General features: G+C 36.6%; 3 protein-coding genes across 4 annotated transcripts in view; 2 read left to right on the top strand and 1 right to left on the bottom strand.

Annotated features, from left to right (window-relative positions):
* The window catches only part of NPHP3 (nephrocystin 3), a 59,615-nt gene extending 53,300 nt beyond the window's left edge, over positions 1-6,315 (top strand). The window contains exon 28 of the mRNA XM_077130134.1: positions 5,738-6,315. Coding sequence (XP_076986249.1) covers positions 5,738-5,762 — 25 coding nt within the window. The 3' untranslated portion in view covers positions 5,763-6,315. The remainder of the gene's footprint in view (positions 1-5,737) is intronic.
* UBA5 (ubiquitin like modifier activating enzyme 5) lies at positions 3,743-17,321 on the bottom strand. Of its 2 annotated transcripts, XM_077130137.1 has the most exons (12): positions 16,940-17,321; positions 14,994-15,039; positions 14,791-14,880; positions 10,855-10,964; positions 10,073-10,159; positions 9,389-9,470; positions 8,488-8,592; positions 8,181-8,308; positions 5,422-5,557; positions 5,074-5,149; positions 4,816-4,922; positions 3,743-4,267 (listed from the first exon to the last, which is right to left on the bottom strand). In XM_077130137.1, exons 1-12 carry the CDS (start codon positions 17,098-17,100, stop codon positions 4,184-4,186), a joined length of 1,212 nt encoding a protein of 403 aa, XP_076986252.1. In that variant the 5' UTR covers positions 17,101-17,321; the 3' UTR covers positions 3,743-4,183. The 2 variants fall into 2 exon arrangements, with proteins under 2 accessions (XP_076986252.1, XP_076986254.1); XM_077130139.1 differs by lacking the exons at positions 14,994-15,039; positions 16,940-17,321 and having other exon boundaries at positions 14,734-14,847.
* A 476-nt stretch (positions 17,322-17,797) lies between these two features.
* ACAD11 (acyl-CoA dehydrogenase family member 11) overlaps positions 17,798-19,073 on the top strand; it is a 122,068-nt gene continuing 120,792 nt past the window's right edge. The window contains exon 1 of the mRNA XM_077130136.1: positions 17,798-18,071. Coding sequence (XP_076986251.1) covers positions 17,923-18,071 — 149 coding nt within the window. The 5' untranslated portion in view covers positions 17,798-17,922. The remainder of the gene's footprint in view (positions 18,072-19,073) is intronic.

Raw genomic sequence — 19,073 nt, 5'->3', positions numbered from 1 at the left:
ATTGAAAACTTTCCCCCTAAGATCAGGAACAAGACAAGGATGTCTACTATCACCGCTGTTATTCAACATCGTGTTGGTAGTTCTAGTCAGAGCAATTAAGCAAGAAAAAGAAATACAAGGCATCAAAATTGGAAAGGAAGAAGTAAAACTATCACTGTTTGCAGATGATATGATACTATACATCGAAAACCCTGAAAAATCCACAGCAAAACTACTAGAGCTAATAAACGAGTACAGAAAAGTGGCAGGTTACAAGATCAACATTCAAAAATCTGTAGTGTTTCTATACAGTAGTAATGAACAAGCTGAGGGGGAAATCAAGAAACGAATTCCATTTACAATTGCAACTAAAAGATTAAAATACTTAGGAATAAATTTAACTAAAGAGACAAAAGACCTATACAAAGAAAACTACAAGAAACTGTTAAAAGAAATCACAGAAGACCTAAATAGATGGAAGGGCATACCATGTTCATGGATTGGAAGACTAAATATAGTTAAGATGTCAATTCTACCTAAATTGATTTACAGATTCAATGCAATACCAATCAAAACCCCAACAACTTACTTTACAGAAATAGAAAAACCAATAAGCAAATTTATCTGGAAGGGCAGGGTGCCCCGAATTGCTAAAAGTATCTTGAGGAAAAAAAACGAAGCTGGAGGTCTCACGCTGCCTGACTTTAAGGTATATTATGAAGCCACAGTGGTTAAAACAGCATGATACTGGCATAAAGATAGATATATCGACCAATGGAATCGAATAGAGTGCTCAAATATAGACCCTCTCATCTATGGACATTTGATCTTTGATAAGGCAGTCAAGCCAACTCATTTGGGACAGAACAGTCTCTTCAATAAATGGTACCTAGAGAACTGGATATCTATATACAAAAGAATGAAAGAGGACCCATATCTCACACCCTATATAAAAGTTAACTCAAAATGGATCAAAGATCTAAACATTAGGTCTAAGACCATAAAACAGTTAGAGGAAAATGTAGGGAGATATCTTATGAATCTTATAATTGGAGGCGGTTTTATGGACCTTACACCTAAAGCAAGAGCACTGAAGAAAGAAAGAAAGAAATGGGAGCTCCTCAAAATTAAACACTTTTGTGCATCAAAGAACTTCATCAAGAAAGTAAAAAGAGACAGCTGCTTCCACAAGATTGGATCAGATTAAAACATGGCTTTTCTAGGGTACATACTTTCAAACTGGCATAAGTATCATATCTGTAACCTAAAATTTCCCATTTTAACTACATTCAAATATATAATTCAGTGGTAATTGTAATTACATATTACAATGCTCTGCTAACATCACCACTATCCATTACCAAAACTTTGCCATCATCCCAATAGAAACTCCCTACATTTTAAGCTTTAACTCCTTATTCCTTATCCCTACCAAATTCCCTGGTAAGTTGTATTCAGAAGTTAAATAGAATTACCATATGACTCAGCAATACCACTTCCAGATATATACTCAAATGAAAGCTGGGACTCAAAAAGATATTGCACAGCAATGTTCTTAGTGACATTTTTCACAATTGCAAAAAGATGGAAGCAACCTAAGTGTCCATCAGATGAAAGGATAAACAAAATGTGGTATGTACATCACTGTGTATATGCTCCTTTTCCACTGTGAAAAGGAGCAAAATTATGATAGATGTAACAAACAGATAAGACCATGTTGAGTGAAATAAGCCAGACACAGGACAAATATTATATAAGTTCAGATATTAAATAATTAGAAGCAAATTCAGTCAGAAACTATAATACAGGTTACCAGGGGCCAAGGTGGGAATAGCGAATGGAAAGTTAATACTTAACTGTTACAGAATTTCTGTTTGGGCTAGTGTAAAACTTTTGTTGGTGGCTGGTGGTAATGGTAGCACAGCATTGTAAATGTAATTAACACCACTGACACATACCAGAAGATGGTTAAAAGGGAAATTTTGGGTGGTGTTTATGTTTTCAGTATAAAAATTGTATGTTAATATATTTCACAATTAAAAAGAACATTTAACTGAGAAAAACCCTAGAATGAGCTGAGAATTAACATCAAGGGATTGAGAGAAACTTCTCGACCAAAAGGGGAAAGAGTGAAATGAGACAAAGTGTCAATGGCTGAGAGATTCCAAACAGAGTCGAGAGGTTATCCTGGAGGTTATTCTTACGCATCAAGTAGATATCACCTTCTTGTTCAAGATATAATAGAGAGGCTGGAGGGAACTGCCTGAAAATGTAGAGCTGTGTTCCAGTAGCCATGTTTCTTGAGGATGATTGAATAATGATACAGCTGTCACAATGTGACTGTGTGACTGTGAAAACCTTATATCTGATGCTCCTTTTATGTACCTTGTCAACAAAGAAGTAGAACATATGGAATAAAAATAATTAATGGGGGGAAAAATGTTAAAATAAATTCAGTTTGAAATAGAGGTAAATGAAAGCGAGGGATAAGGGGTATGGTACGTATAGTCTTTTTTTTCTATTATCATTTTATTTCTTTTTCTGTTGTCTTTTTATTTTTCTAAATCGATGCAAATGTACTAAGAAATGATGAATATTCAACTATGTGATGATATTAAGAATTACTGATGGTATATGTAGAATGGAATGATATCTAAATGTTTTGTTTGTTAATTTTTTAATTAATAAAAAAATTTAAAAAAAAAAGAACATTTAAAATGTATATATTAAAATAATAAGAACCACAGGACCGCAGCGCACAGTGAACCCTAGTATAGACCGTGGACTGTAGTTAATACCACAGTAGTGTCTCTCATCAGTTTAGCAAAGGTGCCAGACTAATGCAAAATGTTAATAATGTATTTTCTACATGATTTTTCTGTAAACCTACAAATTCTGTAATAGAGTAACTGTTTCACAGATGAAGAAAACTAAGATTTGAAGAAATTGCAAATACATAAATTTCAGGGGTAGAATAAATTATCCCCCTACTTTCCTGACTTCATGGTAAACATAAGAATCAACAATGCGATCCAATAACCTCAAAACTATATAATACTGAATATAACTAATTCACCTTTAGAACTTATTTTACAAGTGGAGTATTGTATTTTGATTTTTTATTAACATTTTCCTCCTAGAGATACAATTTAGACATTTGTATCTTCATCAAAGCAAAAAGTCATCAAAATAGAAGATTTAGCATAGAAATGGCCTACTGGTAATGTTTATATCTGCAAGTTATTTATTGGTCTTCAAACCATTAGGAATTTATTTCACCCAAGGCTCTCTAAACCTTCCTTATTAGTATGCAGTTTTGGAGAAAACCAGTTTTGGGGGCATGATTAAGGGAAATGATACTCCTCTAGGGAAAAAAGTACACATCAGTCATTGCAGAGGCAATTTATGTCTACCATGCAAAACCTTGCTAACACCTAACTAAGAATTCAAAATAAATATAATAAAATATTCAGAAGGTAGCCTGTGGGATGGGCATGATCTGAATGGTTAGAAAAGCCTAAATTTTGTACCTCTTGATCCTCAAGGTACAGTGACTTCAGATACTTGTTCCATAGATGCAAAGATTTATTTTCCTTGGTCAGTGCAGAATATAATTGTGTTTCCTGAAAATACCTTTATCTGCCTATCCATGAGGACAGCTTCTCTTTTGAGAAGTTGTTTTTATTTTATCGGTTAATTTTAAATTCATTGTTTGTCTAGTAGCAGTGGGAAATTTTCAAATAGCAGTTCCAAACACAATAAATAAAACTTAATCAGTAGATTTTATTTCCTGACCTTCTCACCCTGTATTTGAGGATCACATACTTCTTTATTGTCCCTGGTCCTCAGGCAACACACCACAAAGAGTTACTGGAAAAATGACAAATAAAATATCAGATTGGTCCTGCCTCATGCCCTCTGCCCTCTCACCCCCAGAAAAGATTGGACAAAACATTTCACTGATTAAGTTTTCAATAAAACTGATAAAAATCTTCAGTAATCCTTTGAAGTTTACGTGTGAGAGTGGAACATGAGTTTTAAGTGAGATTGATTTGGTTGAGGGGGGGCATCAAAAAGTAACAATTCAGTGAAAATGTATATATTGACTGATGCTGCCCTAATTTTATCAGTTTTAAAACATTTTTTTTTAATTTTAAGGGAATAAGCTTAAATACAGAAAGTAAAATATGTGCCAGTCCATGATCTACATATTCTTCATCTTGGCCATGAGGTCTGCCAAGCTTTCACCAGAATCTTCCACTGTTACCTCAGGCACAGAGTCTTCTTGCTGTCAACAAATGAGGGAAATACAGTGAAAAAAAAACCATATAAAATTCTTGAATCTTAGTTATATATGATCAATTTAACATGTTGAACAAGTGTATAAAGCAACTTTTCTTTAATAAACATGACTTCTAATTTTTAGGAAAGAAAAGGACCTTTACTTTCCCTACCTGTTTTTTTGAGTTAGGAGGCAGTGATTTCAATTCTTCTATGAATTACTTCTATACTGAAGTGGCATTTTTAAATGGTGATATGGCTAAAACTAGTAATGTACAAACAATATCTTCATTTAATCAAAATCTGTTACACCTGATCCATTAATGAGTGAACAAAACTATTTTTAGTCTATGTTGTCACAGTTTAAAATACACTGTGTGTATCTCTATACTAACACTGAATACCTCTTTTTCTTATTTCTTAATGTCTATAGACATAAAAGATCAGAAACAAATACTCCATGGCATTTAAAAATAGTATGAAGATGAAAGACAATAAGTAGGCATTTTCTCTTATATGAGATTTACTTATAGGTAAATCAGATTTTAAAAGTACCTTTTTTGGAACCGTGTATGCCACTGTAATTCCTTCAGGTAAGTCAGGAACTGGACCCAAAGAATTTTTCAGTTCTTCTTCTGTAACTTCAGATACTAACTCAATACCTATAAAGTTAAATTTGATCCTATAACAGTTTTCAAGGATTTAATTTAATCAGTAATTACTCAGAATTTGTAAAATCTTTTAATAATTATATTCCCTGTCACAGAAGATTTTGTTTTATGCTGCTGTTTTAATTCATAAAAGAATTCTTACCCCACTCATTATCTTCATGTATTATCTCTTCCTCTTCCTGAACAACCTCCTGTTTGGGTAGTGCTGCCACCCTTTTCTGCAGAAATCAAACATATCAGATATTTTTACTCATTCTCATTTCTCTGAAGCATTAATCAAGGATTCATATAGGCTTTTTATATTACCAAAAGCAAATAAGGACTTTGAACACAAATTTATTTTCATTTACAAGCACAGTGAACAAATTAAAGTTAAAAAATTGTAGAATCCATTTATCTTGTATTCCAAATCTAAATAATTGTTTCTATTTTTAAGTTATTGTCCTGAGCAATATGATTGCTCATACATTCTGACAGACTTGACATATACCTTATATTCTCCCTGTTGCTTCCTGCAATTTCTGTCACCACATTGAGGATTGGGCTTCATGGACATAGTAGGAAAGAAATCCTGCATGGCATTGTATCCAAGGTAAAAACTAACGGTACCAAAATTTAACAGAAACCTGGAAAAACAAATCAAAGTAGACTTCAATAAAACCATAAAAGTACTAGAATCAGAGTAAACTTAAAGAAATAAATCCATAAAAGTTCCAGAAGAAAGTATTTGAACTTTTAAAAAAGTATTAGGAGTAACTTATATAGCAGGAAATCCAGAAAAGAAAATTTTTCTATCTTGCATACAGGACCTGGCTCAAAGGAGATGCTTGAATAGTTACTGAATGGAGGAAAGAAAAGATTATTTCATCAACTGTGGAACACTTACTTTATGAAGCACTAAGAAAGATAAAATGCCAGTGGCATGTCTACAACATTTAAGAGGCATCCTAGTTTCAGAGAGGTTAAAATATGGGAGAAGTTTGTCTTAAAAAAAAATCCCTGAAATATGGTACCAAATCCTTAACTGTTTTAAACATTTTTATATATACATATGTATAATAAAGTGCTCAATCTTAAATGTATAGCTCAATGAAATTTTGCACAAGTCTTCATCCAGGTAAGGACTACCAGATCAAGATATAGAGTGCTTCCAGAATCCCAGAAGTCAAATCTGATTCCTTTAATAAACTTGTGTATAGAGGAAAAATCGTGTATAAAAGAAAAGCCAAAAGAAAAATATTTGCAAATGCATGTTCTTAATATACAAGATCTTATAAGTCACTAAAGAAAGAAAAAAATCTGAGCAAAGAAGATGATTAGAAAATTTACAGGAAAATATAAGTGCTCAACCCTCCTCACAAATAAAATAAAAACTAAAATGAGATATCTATTTTTCACTATTAGATTGCTGGGTTAACAAAAGTGGTGGGGAAACAGGACTGTGGTGAAATGTACAAACCTTTGGAAGGGGAAATTCTGCAATTTCTGTCAAGATATATACTGTATTAACTCAAACTCTTCATCTAAAAATGCACACTCTATAAAAGTCTAGTATAAAGATACATGCAAGATGTCTGCAGCACTGTTGATAATAACAAAAAACTGTAAGTGCCCTAAATGTCCACCAATAGAGGGTTGGTTAAATATGATACATCCTTAAGAGAATACTTTGTAGCAAGTATTTTTTTTTCCTTTTTTTGTACCATACTATAAAATATTTGCTTAGTTAGGGCTTATTGAAATTTGTACAGGCTACTCTTATATGCTATAGCCCTAGACCATTGCCTCAGAAGTTCTTACATACACTTTTTACAATTTCTATTCTGGCAGCTGATATTTCTCACTACTATCAGGATGCCACCTTAATCATGTTCTGGTTTGATCTTTATACTGAAGCCCTAAGAAACAGATAACTAAGTTTATTAAAGTTGTAAAGTGAGGAAAAATAAAATGTCCTGAAGTAAAACCTGAAGGGGATCTACTTTTAATAAAATGATTGTGAGTTCATTCATAAACTCTTTGACATTGGTTTTAGCTGAAACGAAATCTTTTTCCTTCTTTTTAGCAACACTTTAAATAGGTATGGTTACTAGACATCTGTTTTTTTGGATAGCAGAGATATTACCCTGGTTAGAATTTAATCACATTCAGGTTATTTTTAGTAATAGTTCAATCAAGGTAGTGGAAGTAAGTGCTTTTATGTCTACCCTTTGATCAAATGTGCAGAGATTTAAATCTTTTGGTTAATGCTTCATAAGTAAATAAACTAGTACCAACATACCATTTAACACCAGCTGTTAAAAATACAGGGAGTAAAGGGTGCAAATCTCCCTGGCAACATGGGGCAAAAATCCCAGGATGGGCTGGGACCTGGCATCAAGGGATTGAGAAAGCTTTCTTGACCAAAAGGGGGAAGAGAGAAAGACAAAATAAAGTTTCAGTGGCTGAGAAACTTCAAACAGAGTTGAGAGCTTATCCTGGAGTTTATTCTTATGCTTTACAGATATCCTTTTTTAGTTTATGGTGTACTGGAGTGGCTGGAGGGAAGTACATAAAACTGTTGAGCTGTATTCCACTAGCCCTGATTCTTGAAGACAATTGTATGAAGATATAACTTTCATAATGTGACAGTGTGATTGTGAAAATCTTGTGTCTGTTGGTCCTTTTATCCAGAGTATGGATGGATGAGTAAAAAAAATGGATAAAAAAATACTAGGGTGGGACAAAAGGTAAAATAAATTGGGTAGATGGAAATACTAATGGTCAATGAGGGAGGGGAAAGGTGCATAGTATATATGAGTTTTTATATTTCTTTTTTCTGGAGTGATGCAGTTCTTAAAAAATGATCATGGTGATGAATACATAACTATGTGATGATATTGTGATCCAATGATTGTACACTGTGTATGGAATGTATGTGTGTGAAGATTTCTCAATAAAAATTTTAAAAAATTAAAAAATAAAAATGCAGGGAATAACATTCTTATATATTCAAATATATATACACATATATATGATACACACATATATAATAATATATTTAAAACTAAGATGCTTAGGTGGTTATTTATACTTTTAAAATTCTTCATGAAATATTTATATCAAAAGCAGATAGGAAGGTGGGCCACAGTGGCTCAGTGGTAGAGTTCCCGCCTGCCATGCTGGAGACCTAGGTTTGATTCCTGATGCCTGCCCGTGTTAAAAAAAAAAAGCAGATAAGATTATTCAGAAATATCAGCCCCCACTTACTTCAACACATTTTGTACCAAGATTCCAGCCACTACTCCCATTGTGGTAGGAAGGCTGGCTGCACAAACACCTTCTCGTTTCAGAGTCTTTTCATCAATATTTGCCGCAACAACAAGAGGTGGGGCACACTATGTGAAAAGGAATAAAAACATTTCAAAAGAGGGAAGAAAAAGTATGAAATATTCCAAATAGGATTCCATCATATAGAAAGGGTTTTTTTTCTTCTTTGAACTGTACTATCTTTTCAGTGTTCCTAAGAACTCAGGGACCTAATAGTGAAAAATAACCCAAGATGAATAATGCATACCGCAAAACAAGCAGATTCTCCAGGAATTATGAGCTGTATATGCCCTGAAACTGCATTTTCACTGACTCCAGATTCCATCCATGTTTGCCCAAGTTCATTACAAGCCTTAGTAGAAATAGGGGAGAACACAAGAAAGAACATAAAAGAGCAAGAAGTAGTTTACCACAAATTCTTTTTCAGGAAAAATTAGGGTTAACTAAATGAGTTACCAAGAGTTTTTAAAATTTATTTTCTGAGTAGAAGAGGAAGTTATAAAAATGGAATTCCTTAGTAATTGTCATTGTCTATTTGAAGAATAAGCTGACATTATTCCAGTTGGCAGTCGATAAAAACTTGTTTAATTAAACTGAGCCATAAATTACTGGATTTTTCATATTTATGTGAAAATTCACTTTTATAGAAAAATTTCATAAAATTATGCCAAAATGCCATTTGAAAAGTTAAAAAAAATTCAAAAGAAAAATAATTTAGCTTTATTTTTGAGAAACCCAAATCAAAGTTTTTATAGGCAATTTAAACATATTTAACATTTACTTAAAGATACATAAAAGTTAAAATCAAAGCTAACTAAGAACAAGATATAAATAATTTATTTTAAAAAGTTTATCAGAAGTTACTGCTATCTTATAGTTTCCTCTATCAGCATGAGAGATTAGGTACTGATAAAATATGTGCAACATTTGCAAGGCAAGACAGATCCTATAGCCGTTGGAATGAGTGTCAAAAGTAGCCAAGAGCTACTTTTAAAATTATTAATTTTAAGAGCACATTAAAAATAACTAAAATATATTAATAGGTTTAGATTCAGGACTATTTTAAGATTGGTAATATATATTGACAGAAAATACAAGAAAATATATAAATCCACGGATCCAACATCTTACACAACAGGAATACTCACTGTATTTATTGTCATTCGAGCTTCAAAATTGTCCACACAGCTAAGAACCAGGTCAACAGGTTTTCCTTCTAACCCACCATTACTAGTTAAAAAAAATTTTATTTGAAAAACTTAAGACAAAATGCACTCTAATTAGATTTTGTTCAGTCACACATTCTTTCAGTAAATGTTTGCATATAATTTATAAGTACTTAAACGTCTAGTATATATTGAGTATCGAATAGCTACTATGAATACAACATAAATGTTACTGTAGTAATAATTCTTGTACAAAAATACAGGGGTGAAAGGAGTAGTCTGGCTACAAAAGTTTCCATTTTCCTATCAGCTATGACAGACTTTTATTCATGCTTCACTATAAATGTGACTGTAATAAAAGCTAATTGAACATAATTTACTGTTTCCGTGGTGGTATGCCAATCTCTGCAGAAAACTAATTTCAAATAGAAATAATATCTAGAACACAGAACTTATAATATTGTGGATCTTTTATAATATTAAGATTTACAGGTTTTTTAATTTAGATAATACCTTTTTACTGAGCTCCTAATATATAGAAATGGCACAAAATTGCTGTTTTTAAAATAAAAAAATATCAATCTACCCCAACTATTCAGTAGATTTTTTAATAATGTTTAACTGAACTGGACATTGCACAAAAAATTCATAAGTGAAAAATTTTACCTTATTCTCTCCATGAAATGTTCAAAGTTTTCCACTGTGGTGATATTGTAGTTGTGTACTTCAAAAAGAACATCAGGATTAATGTTTCTAGGAGGGAAACGGGAATGATGATAAAAACTACTAATAGGAATAGTAAGAGAAAGCAAGAAGGAAAAAGTTTAATGAGCAATTAGTATAGGATAAAGAAATAGAATTCAAGCTATTCAGTAAAAATCCAAAGTCATCTTCTATGTCTTATGTCCCACTTCATGGACTAGGTTCAAAAGCAAGTAGTATGTAGACTGACATAAGGATCCCCAATGTGGATCAATTTATATGCTGGGAATTAAGCCTTTACAATCTCTGGTAGAAAAAGCTCAGCTTGACAAAAGTTTCTTTGTTCTTCTTTCAATTCAGTACAAGTATGTTTGAAGCCACAGAGGAACTTCCTTGAGCAGAGACTGGCAAACTACAACCCTACAACCCCAGGCCCATGGCCTAAATCTGGCCTACCATATGTTTTTGAATAGACTGCAAACTAAAAATGCTTTTTTACATTTTTTAATGTAATGTTTGGAAAAAGTCAAAAGAATAACATTTCATGAATTTTATGAAATTCAAATTTCAGTCCATAAATAATAGTTGGCTAATCCATGTCCAAGAGAGAAGCAAATTCTTTGTTACATGATACCTGCATTTTTATAGTGAAAAATATGGGACCATTTATACACTAGGTTAACTCATACCCAAATATACAAAGTAAGATTTCATTTAATATGGTCTGAAACTGCTGTGCCGTTTACCTCAAAGTATGTTCAGCTGCTTGAACTTTACTTAATCCTGCTTGATGAGGCTGGAAGAAAAGTCTATTCATATTGGCCAGTTCCACCTTGTCATAGTCAAAGAGTAGCAACTAAAATGAAAATAGTGGTATTTGATGAATTCATACTGAAAAACTAAATAAAAATAAAAAAGAAGAGCCGACTTCACATTTGATGTGTTTAGCAGTTTGATAATATCAGCTAACTAAAACACTAGATGCCATATATTAATTAATGCTTATAACAACAAATGGAGTGAATACATGGGTACTATTATTATCTCAATTTTAGAAATGAGGCAACTAGGGCAACTGCCAAAGACCATTCAGCTAACAAGCAGTAGAAATGAGATTCAAATTGTTACTCCAATGTCTGTACCTAATCACAGTGTTGGGCTGCTGCTCTAAATGATTAACTGAAAGATTAATTTTTATCTTATTTTTAACTGAAAAATTAATTTTCATCTTATTTTAATCCAACTTTTAAACATTGTGCCAAAATCCTATATTATTTCAGTTTTTGGATATTACATTAAAAGCCAAGAACCTGTTAGATAAATGAAATCTTTAAATAAGATAAAGATAAATGCTATAACTTAAAATTATAGTATACCTGAATTCTTTTGTGAATATGACACTATATATATACTCATTCCATGGCTATAAACATCATTCCAATAGAATTATTAACCAGTTAATTGTTATTTCTTGCCATCAACTTAGGCCTGTTTCAAACAACACCTACCTGTCTCTCTGCCATACAGATACACACATGTGCTGTTTGCAGTGGTCACAGATCCCATTTCTTATCAGTGAGAAGAGGTTGGCCCCAATCATAGTCCCTTCCTGATCTACAATTATGGGAGTATGATACAATCCTCACAACTTAAATTTAACAATGAAAATGAAAATGCAATTTTCTTCTTCTAAATACAGAAAGTATGAAGAAAAAAATTAATGCAGCCCATAATAACAACACCTAGATAACTCTTAATATCAAACATTTACTAGAAAAGATATTACTTATCCCTCTGTGATAGTCTAACCCTACTGAGTTTCTCCAAAACAGTTTATTTAAGGTCATTCAACAAATATCAAGTCAGGCCAAGTATTAAATTTAACTTTATATCTCATGGCTTGCTTATGAATAAGTTGCAGGAAATACTAAACTTGGGGATAGAAGGTGTGAGCTGTAACTCAATCCCTGCTGCTAATTTGCTCTAATCATGGGTAAACATTCACGTTAGGCCTGTAGTCTCATCTACAAAATAAAGTAGCTGATCTAGATCTGGTGATACAGCACACTCCAGGGATTCCAGAGACCATCAAAAGGGGTAAAAGGTGGACTCTGGGTCTTCCATCCTCCACTTCCTTATTTAAAACTCATGTTAGGGCCTCAGAGTCTTCAAGTGATGCTGCTACTGCTACTTCAGGAACCAGACTTTGAGTAGCAAGAAAACTGTGGTTCTTAAAGTGGAGGACCTGGATCAACATCATCACGTTCACCTGGGAACATGTTAGAACTACAAATTCTTAGACCCACCCTACACCCATAGAATTAAAACCACTAAGGTAGGGTCTGGCAGTCTGTGTGCTTTAACCAGCTTTCCAAATGATTCTCTTGCATACTCAAATTTAAGAATAACTGATCTCAATGATCTCTAATATACCTAGTCAATCAGCCAGGGTACTCAAGCCAGCTGCAACCAAATGTTGGATGGCTTTTGTAAACTTCATGAGAGGTATAATTTTTAATAAACCTTTTTATTATTTTGGTGTTTGGCTTTTCCATATTGATAAATGAATGCCAATTCTGAAACCATTTTCTTTCAAAAATTTGGGGCATGTGGTGGATCCACATATTAAAAAGCATTGATACTTTGTAGGAGAATGCTTGCTTCATCAAAATGATGAACTAAAGGGTAAATAATTGAGGAAAGCTTGTCTATTCAATTACCATGTGTACTGGTTTGAAAGGATGTATGTCCCCTAGAAAAGCCATGTTTTAATCTAAATCCCACTTCAGTAAAGGCAGAATAATCCCTATTCAATACTGTACATTTGAAACTTTAATCAGATCATCTCCCTGGAGATGTGATTTAATCAAGAGTGGTTGTTAAGCTGGATTAGGTGATGACATGTCTCCACCCATTTTAGGTGGGTCTTGATAAGTTTCTAGAGTCCTATAAAAGAGGAAAAAATTTGGAGACAGAAGGAGATTCAGAGAGAGCAGAGAAGAACGACATAGCCACAAGAAACAGAGAGCCCATAAGCCAGAAACCTTTGCAGATAAAGAAGGAAAATGCCTCCCTGGGAGCTTCATGAAACAGGAAGCCAGGAGAGAAAGCTAGCAGATGATGCCTTGCTCGCCATGTACCCTTCCAGCTGAGAGACAAACTGTGACTGTGTTCACCATGTGCCATTCCAGAATGAGAGAGAAACCCTGAACTTCACCACCCTTCTTGAACCAAGGTATCTTTTCCTGGATGCCTTTGATTGGGCATTTCTATTGACTTGTTCTAATTGGGACATTTTCTCGGCCTCAGAACTATAAACTAGCTACTTATTAAATTCCCCTTTTTAAAAGTCATTACGTTTCTGATAAATTACATTCCGGCAACTAGCAAAGTAGAACACCATGTATGCCAGATTGAAACTATTATGTATCCTTGAAAAGCCATGTTTTAATCCTGATCCAATCTTTTGGGGCCAGACCTATTTAGGATGGGAAACTTTGATTAGATTATTTCCAAGGAAATGTGACAGACCCAACTGTGAGGGTTACCTTTTGATTAAATGGAGATGTAGCTCCTCCCATTCAAGGTGGGTCTTGATTAGTTTACTAGAGTCCTTTAAAGGGGGAAACATTTTGGAGAAACCTCAGATGCAAACCCTTGGGGAAAGGTTCCTTCAGCACTGACAAAGACATGGATTTTGGAGATGCTTGGAGTGCTGACAGAGAGCAAATGCCTAGACAACAGATGTTGCCACGTGCCTTCCCATGAGATGCTTAAAAGCCAGAACCCAGAATTGAGTCTTGGAGGAACTAACTGAAGACCCACAGATACTTAGAGAGAAAACCATGGCATCAGAAGCTGGAAGCAGGAACAAGGCCCAGTGGGTGCGTGCCATGGGCCTTCCTAGCTGACAGAGGTGTTCCAGACAAATTGGCCTTTCTTGACTCAAGGTATCTTTTCCTGGATGCCTTAGTTTGGACATTTTTATAGCCTTAGAACTGTAAACTTGCAACTTAAATTCCCTTTTTAAAAGGCATTCCATTTCAGGTATAATGTATTTTAGCAGCTTTAGCAAATCAAAACACCATGTATGTAACATTTAGCTTTATAAACAGGTAACGTATTCAATTATCATGTATCTAACATAGAGCTTTATAAATCAAAGATTGGCTAGACTGAATTCTGGTATGGGAAGATTATTTCTTCCCACCCACAATCCAAAACAATTTTAGAAAAAAGTAAAGCATGAAAGGGTTTCTAGAAAAATCTGGAGCATTCTCCAGTTCAAATTTAAGAGTAAGAAAGGTATATCCTCTAGTTTGTCTAGGACAAACATGTGTTTAATAAAATATTTGTTGGCTGTTTTAATGTTTCACTCACACACTATCAATTTAAAAGCTTCTTTCCTAAGCTTCTATACCTAAAACACAACTCTAAATTGTTCATATATTACTCCAAACTAAAAATTTTCTGAACACAAGGTAGTCCTTATTTAATTAGCAAAATGTCAGCTTCCATTTGGGTGGGGATTTGTCTTAACCCCTCAGGAAGAAAGAAGAAACTGAATAAATGCACTAGAAATCAATAAACCATTAATAATGACAAAAAAAAATCCTAATTTGTACCTGATTTACTCCAGGAGTGGTAGTTCCTTATAATGACAGATAGAGAAATGTTTTTACCTTACCAATGCCACATCTTGTCAGCATTTCAGCAGTCACACTACCAACTCCACCAACACCTACTATTGCTACTGTAAAAGTACGGATTTTCTGTGAAATGAAAAAATTATATATGTATTGGTTAATAACTCTTCATCAATCTCACCAGAAATTATTTTCATTTATTCAAATCATCTTCAAAAACTTGGAAAGGTTTATCATACCTCATAGTCATTTACAATTCCCATTCGTTTCAATGCCATCAGGCGGCTTAAAACAAAAAAAAAAAGTTTTAAAGGATGCAATCTTTTGGTTAAAAGTGACACACATATCTACATCACAGAAAATAAACACCAAAGCTTAATTACTATTAATCTTTTAAAAGAGGAGGAATCTTTCAGTGGTCTTAAACAAGATCAAACTGCATGTGCCCTTAAATCAGTAGTTTTTGGCCTTAGCTGCATGTTAAAATCATTGGTAGCTTTAAAAACACTGATGCTTGACTTTCTTCCCAGGCACAGCCTGAGTAATGAGATTTTTTTTAAGTGTTCCTTATGATTCCAATGTGCAGCCAAGATTGAGAACTACTGACTTAAATGATAAGTGTCTAGATGAGATGTATCAATGTGAAATTTCAAAACATTTTTCCATGCTTTGTTAGTATATGTCAATATTTAATGTTTAACACTCAGATGTCCATCATCAGAATAATTACATGTCTGGAATTCCATCCACTTGTTACTTCTGCCCATAATGGATGATACCTACTAATTTTTACTGAGCACCTACTATATGCCACTCTACTTTACCTAGTTACTGCTAACCTACCTAGTTAGCATCTTAAGTTATATATATATAATATATTCATGTACTCGCATTCTGGGATCTACTTAAACTATATAGTTTAAACCTCTGTACATATACAATTCCCACTCATTTGCATTTTAGAATCAAACAGTTTCATCAGGCTTGATAAGAATTCAGCAGTCCTCAGGCACCCAATCTTTACTTTCAACTCTATTATCAACTTTTCTCTAATATGCCGACATTATTTCTTGATTTTCAGTTTTAGGTATTATCTGAAATTTTTACTCTTACTATCCTGTCCCTTTCTGCACACCGGCATTTCCCATGCCAACAGCTTTTCAATACTGTTACATGGTCTTTTTGGATAGATGATAATACTATTATACCTTGGCCATGCAGTATATTAGAACTTACCCTTTCCTGTACAACTCTATCCTTGATGTTAACAATTGTTTCTCCTTTCGCTTAGTTTTCTATGCATTTTCATAAATTCAACTTCAATTCTCTACCAGTTGCCTAAATTTCCTCTTGATACATTCATATGCATGACACAGTTATAATTTCCTAGAATCCTGACACCTCAAGAATCCTCTGACTTACTGCACACACATGCTCCCATTCCGGGATCTACCTTCATCATTATACCAGGAATTCTCTTCATTTTTTTTACCCTGTATCCTATAGCTCAGTGGTTCAAACGTGTGGTCCATGGACCACCCATGACTACTAATAATGTAATTTCTTGGAAGCTCCCCAACATTTAAATCAGAAACTTTGGGTGTGGGGCTCAAAATGTGTTCTAAGAAGCCCTCCAGGTTACTCAGACGCACACTGACATCTGAGAACCTCTGCTAGGACACCAATGATAATATGGGGGGAGGGGAAGGAGGGTATTCCCCATTCACGGTCTATCTCCAAGTTACTCTTGTTTCTGTCATGTTTGGAGTTTCTGTCTTCCGTTGTTTTTCTATATAGGAGTGGGGAGGCAAGAAAGTTAAGGTGTGGTGCTACTTGGTCAAGATGTTAGTTGTGAAATCCACAATGTCAGTCATCTCTCAGTCTTTCTTCTTGGCACCACCTAGAAAAGAATCTTCCGATCTTCAGCCAAGAAAGTGTCCTTTTCAGCAGGCACAGCAGTAGCACCATATGGCTGATTCACTTGGGTTTTTCAAATAGAAAAAGGACTTCTGCCCAATACTAAGACGTGGGCCTTGCCCGTTTGGGGAAAGGAACCTCTGCCCAGGAACCTCTGACCAGGCGGGGTAGCCGGAGACCGTACACACTGGGCGGGGGGCGCGCGCCTTGCCCCTCACTACAAGGAGCCAGTAACCTCGCTCCCCCTCGGGCGCCCGAAGCAATTCACCTGTAGGGGTTGGAGTCCACCACCTCGGGGCTCATCTTCTCGATGCGGGCCCGGCCACCCCCACCGCCTCCGCTCCCCGCGGCCCGCCGACTCCTCTCCTGGGCCAGTTCCTGCTCCAGTTCCTGCACCCGCTGCTGCAGCCGCTCCACAGTCTCGGCCATGGCTGGGACCCCGGCCGCCAAAGCTCCCAGCCCCGGCTTCCGCCGCCGCCGCCGCCGCCCCACGCTGATCGGCCGGCTTGGCCCGCGAGGGTTAGGTGAAGAAGCACCCAACCACCGCCTTCTCGGCCCAGAGTCCTGGGAGGTGGTCCCTGCGCCTCACAGAGAGACACGTCTCCGCCACCCCGCCGGCCTCCCACGGCACCGCTTCCGGTGCGTCGCCGTCATCGCTCCCCCTCAACAAAACCCGCCGTCGTTTTGCTTCCCACCTCACCCGGGCTTGAGAGACCCGGACGCGGCATAGCCGGCGGCCTGCGAGGCTGTCTTTGTAACCGGGCAGCAGGGAGAAACACCAGAATCTTTAATTCCTGGGCTAGGAGGTTTTGACGAGCCCTTTTCTGAACCCGACCCTAGGGGAGCGTCTCCCTGCCGGTGTATTGAATTTGGGGATGGGGGAAGCTTATTCGTTCTTATTCTCCCGTAGTGTTCACCGAGAATTTGCTTTCTTAAAAACTGAGGCCTCCGGCTCTGAGGCTGACCGAAAAAAATCTTCAGTCTGAACACACACCCAGCACTTTCAGCGTTTCCCAGCGAAACGGCAGTCGCCGGGGGCTCAGCGACGGCTCCTGGAGCGGGTGTGATTGGCTGGAGCCGTCGGCCCGCCTCCGCCCAGCCCTGCCCGGTCGCCCCCGCCTCCGCCCAGCCGGGCCGGGTCGCAGCCGCAGCCGCCGCGTCCAGGCTTCGCGCCCGGCTGCTCAGCAGCGCTCCGGCTACTGGAGCGATAGTGACCTTCGGGCCCTGCGGCGTTCTGCAGTCTGCAGCGGCATGGAGATGCCGGCTTCTGGGGATCCCGAGACGGCCGAAGTGCTGCCCCAGCACCAGTTCGACCGCAGCCGCCTGGAGGACTACCTGAGCCAGCACCTGCCCGGCTTCCAGGCCGAGCCTGAGGCCACGATGACCGTTGCCCAGTACAGGTATCGACGCGCCGGCCTTCGCCCGCAGCAGAAACAAATCTGTACTTTGTGATTTTCTGCTTTTGACAGGGCTGGTTCCTAGTGTCCTCCCTCCTGATTGCCTTCCCCACAGCGGCGCACTCTGCAGGCGGGCCCCCCCAGCCGTCATTCGGGATGGTCGCGATGGTCGGAACGTCCCGGTGACATTCTCGATTCCACTGCGAAGGAGTCTTTTTTGGAATTCTGTGCTCCCAAGTTCACTGAGGCAGTTAAGACTGGGACCTGGGAAAAGAAGAGAACTTCAGCTTTTGTGCTCTAACGTTAGGTGGTTTTCCTGAGATCCCATGGTCGTAGTTCGGTTATAAGTGGTCGTTTTCCCGGAGACTGAAATAATGACGGGCTGGGAGATAACGAATTCTCATCCTAGCTCTTCCACTGTGGTGGGCAGGGGTTTTTTGTTGTTTAGTGAGGAGATGGAACTGGATGAGACGATGCTGAGACTGCCGTTTCCCACCACGAATCTGGCTCTAGTCTGATGTTTTATAATAGAAAGGCAAAAATTTTATTCTCAAGAATAGTATTTTGGTAAATACAGTACTTTAGAAAGAACTCTGGCCTTGGAGCCAAAAACTGAATCTGCTATTTACTGAAAAGGAGTTTATTTTACATAAACTCTCTGAGAACTAGCTTCCTTAAACTGTAAAACCATCCTTTTCTAGTTAGTACCGAATAATCTAAGTAATGGAGTAATAGAAGGAAAGGGCTTATGCATAGTAATAGTAGTAAATACCAGTGATATCACTGGCATTTATGCGTTTATGCTTCTTGACTACTGATTTCAGTGAAAATAAAAAATAACAGTGCAGGAAATGAATCTGAGAGAGCTTTTGGGTATAGAATTAAAAGACACTATGCTGGGATAATTATTGGGGGGGGGGGGCAAGAAAAAAGGTGGAATAAAGGATAGCTGAGATTTCTAGTCCAGAAACCTTAAATTGTAAACAAGCTAAAACAAATCAAAGT

This window comes from Tamandua tetradactyla, chromosome 15 (assembly GCF_023851605.1).
Source record: "Tamandua tetradactyla isolate mTamTet1 chromosome 15, mTamTet1.pri, whole genome shotgun sequence".
Lineage (NCBI taxonomy): Eukaryota > Metazoa > Chordata > Mammalia > Pilosa > Myrmecophagidae > Tamandua > Tamandua tetradactyla.
Note: the sequence above shows the minus strand (reverse complement) of the source record. Positions and strands in the feature narration are given on the sequence as shown.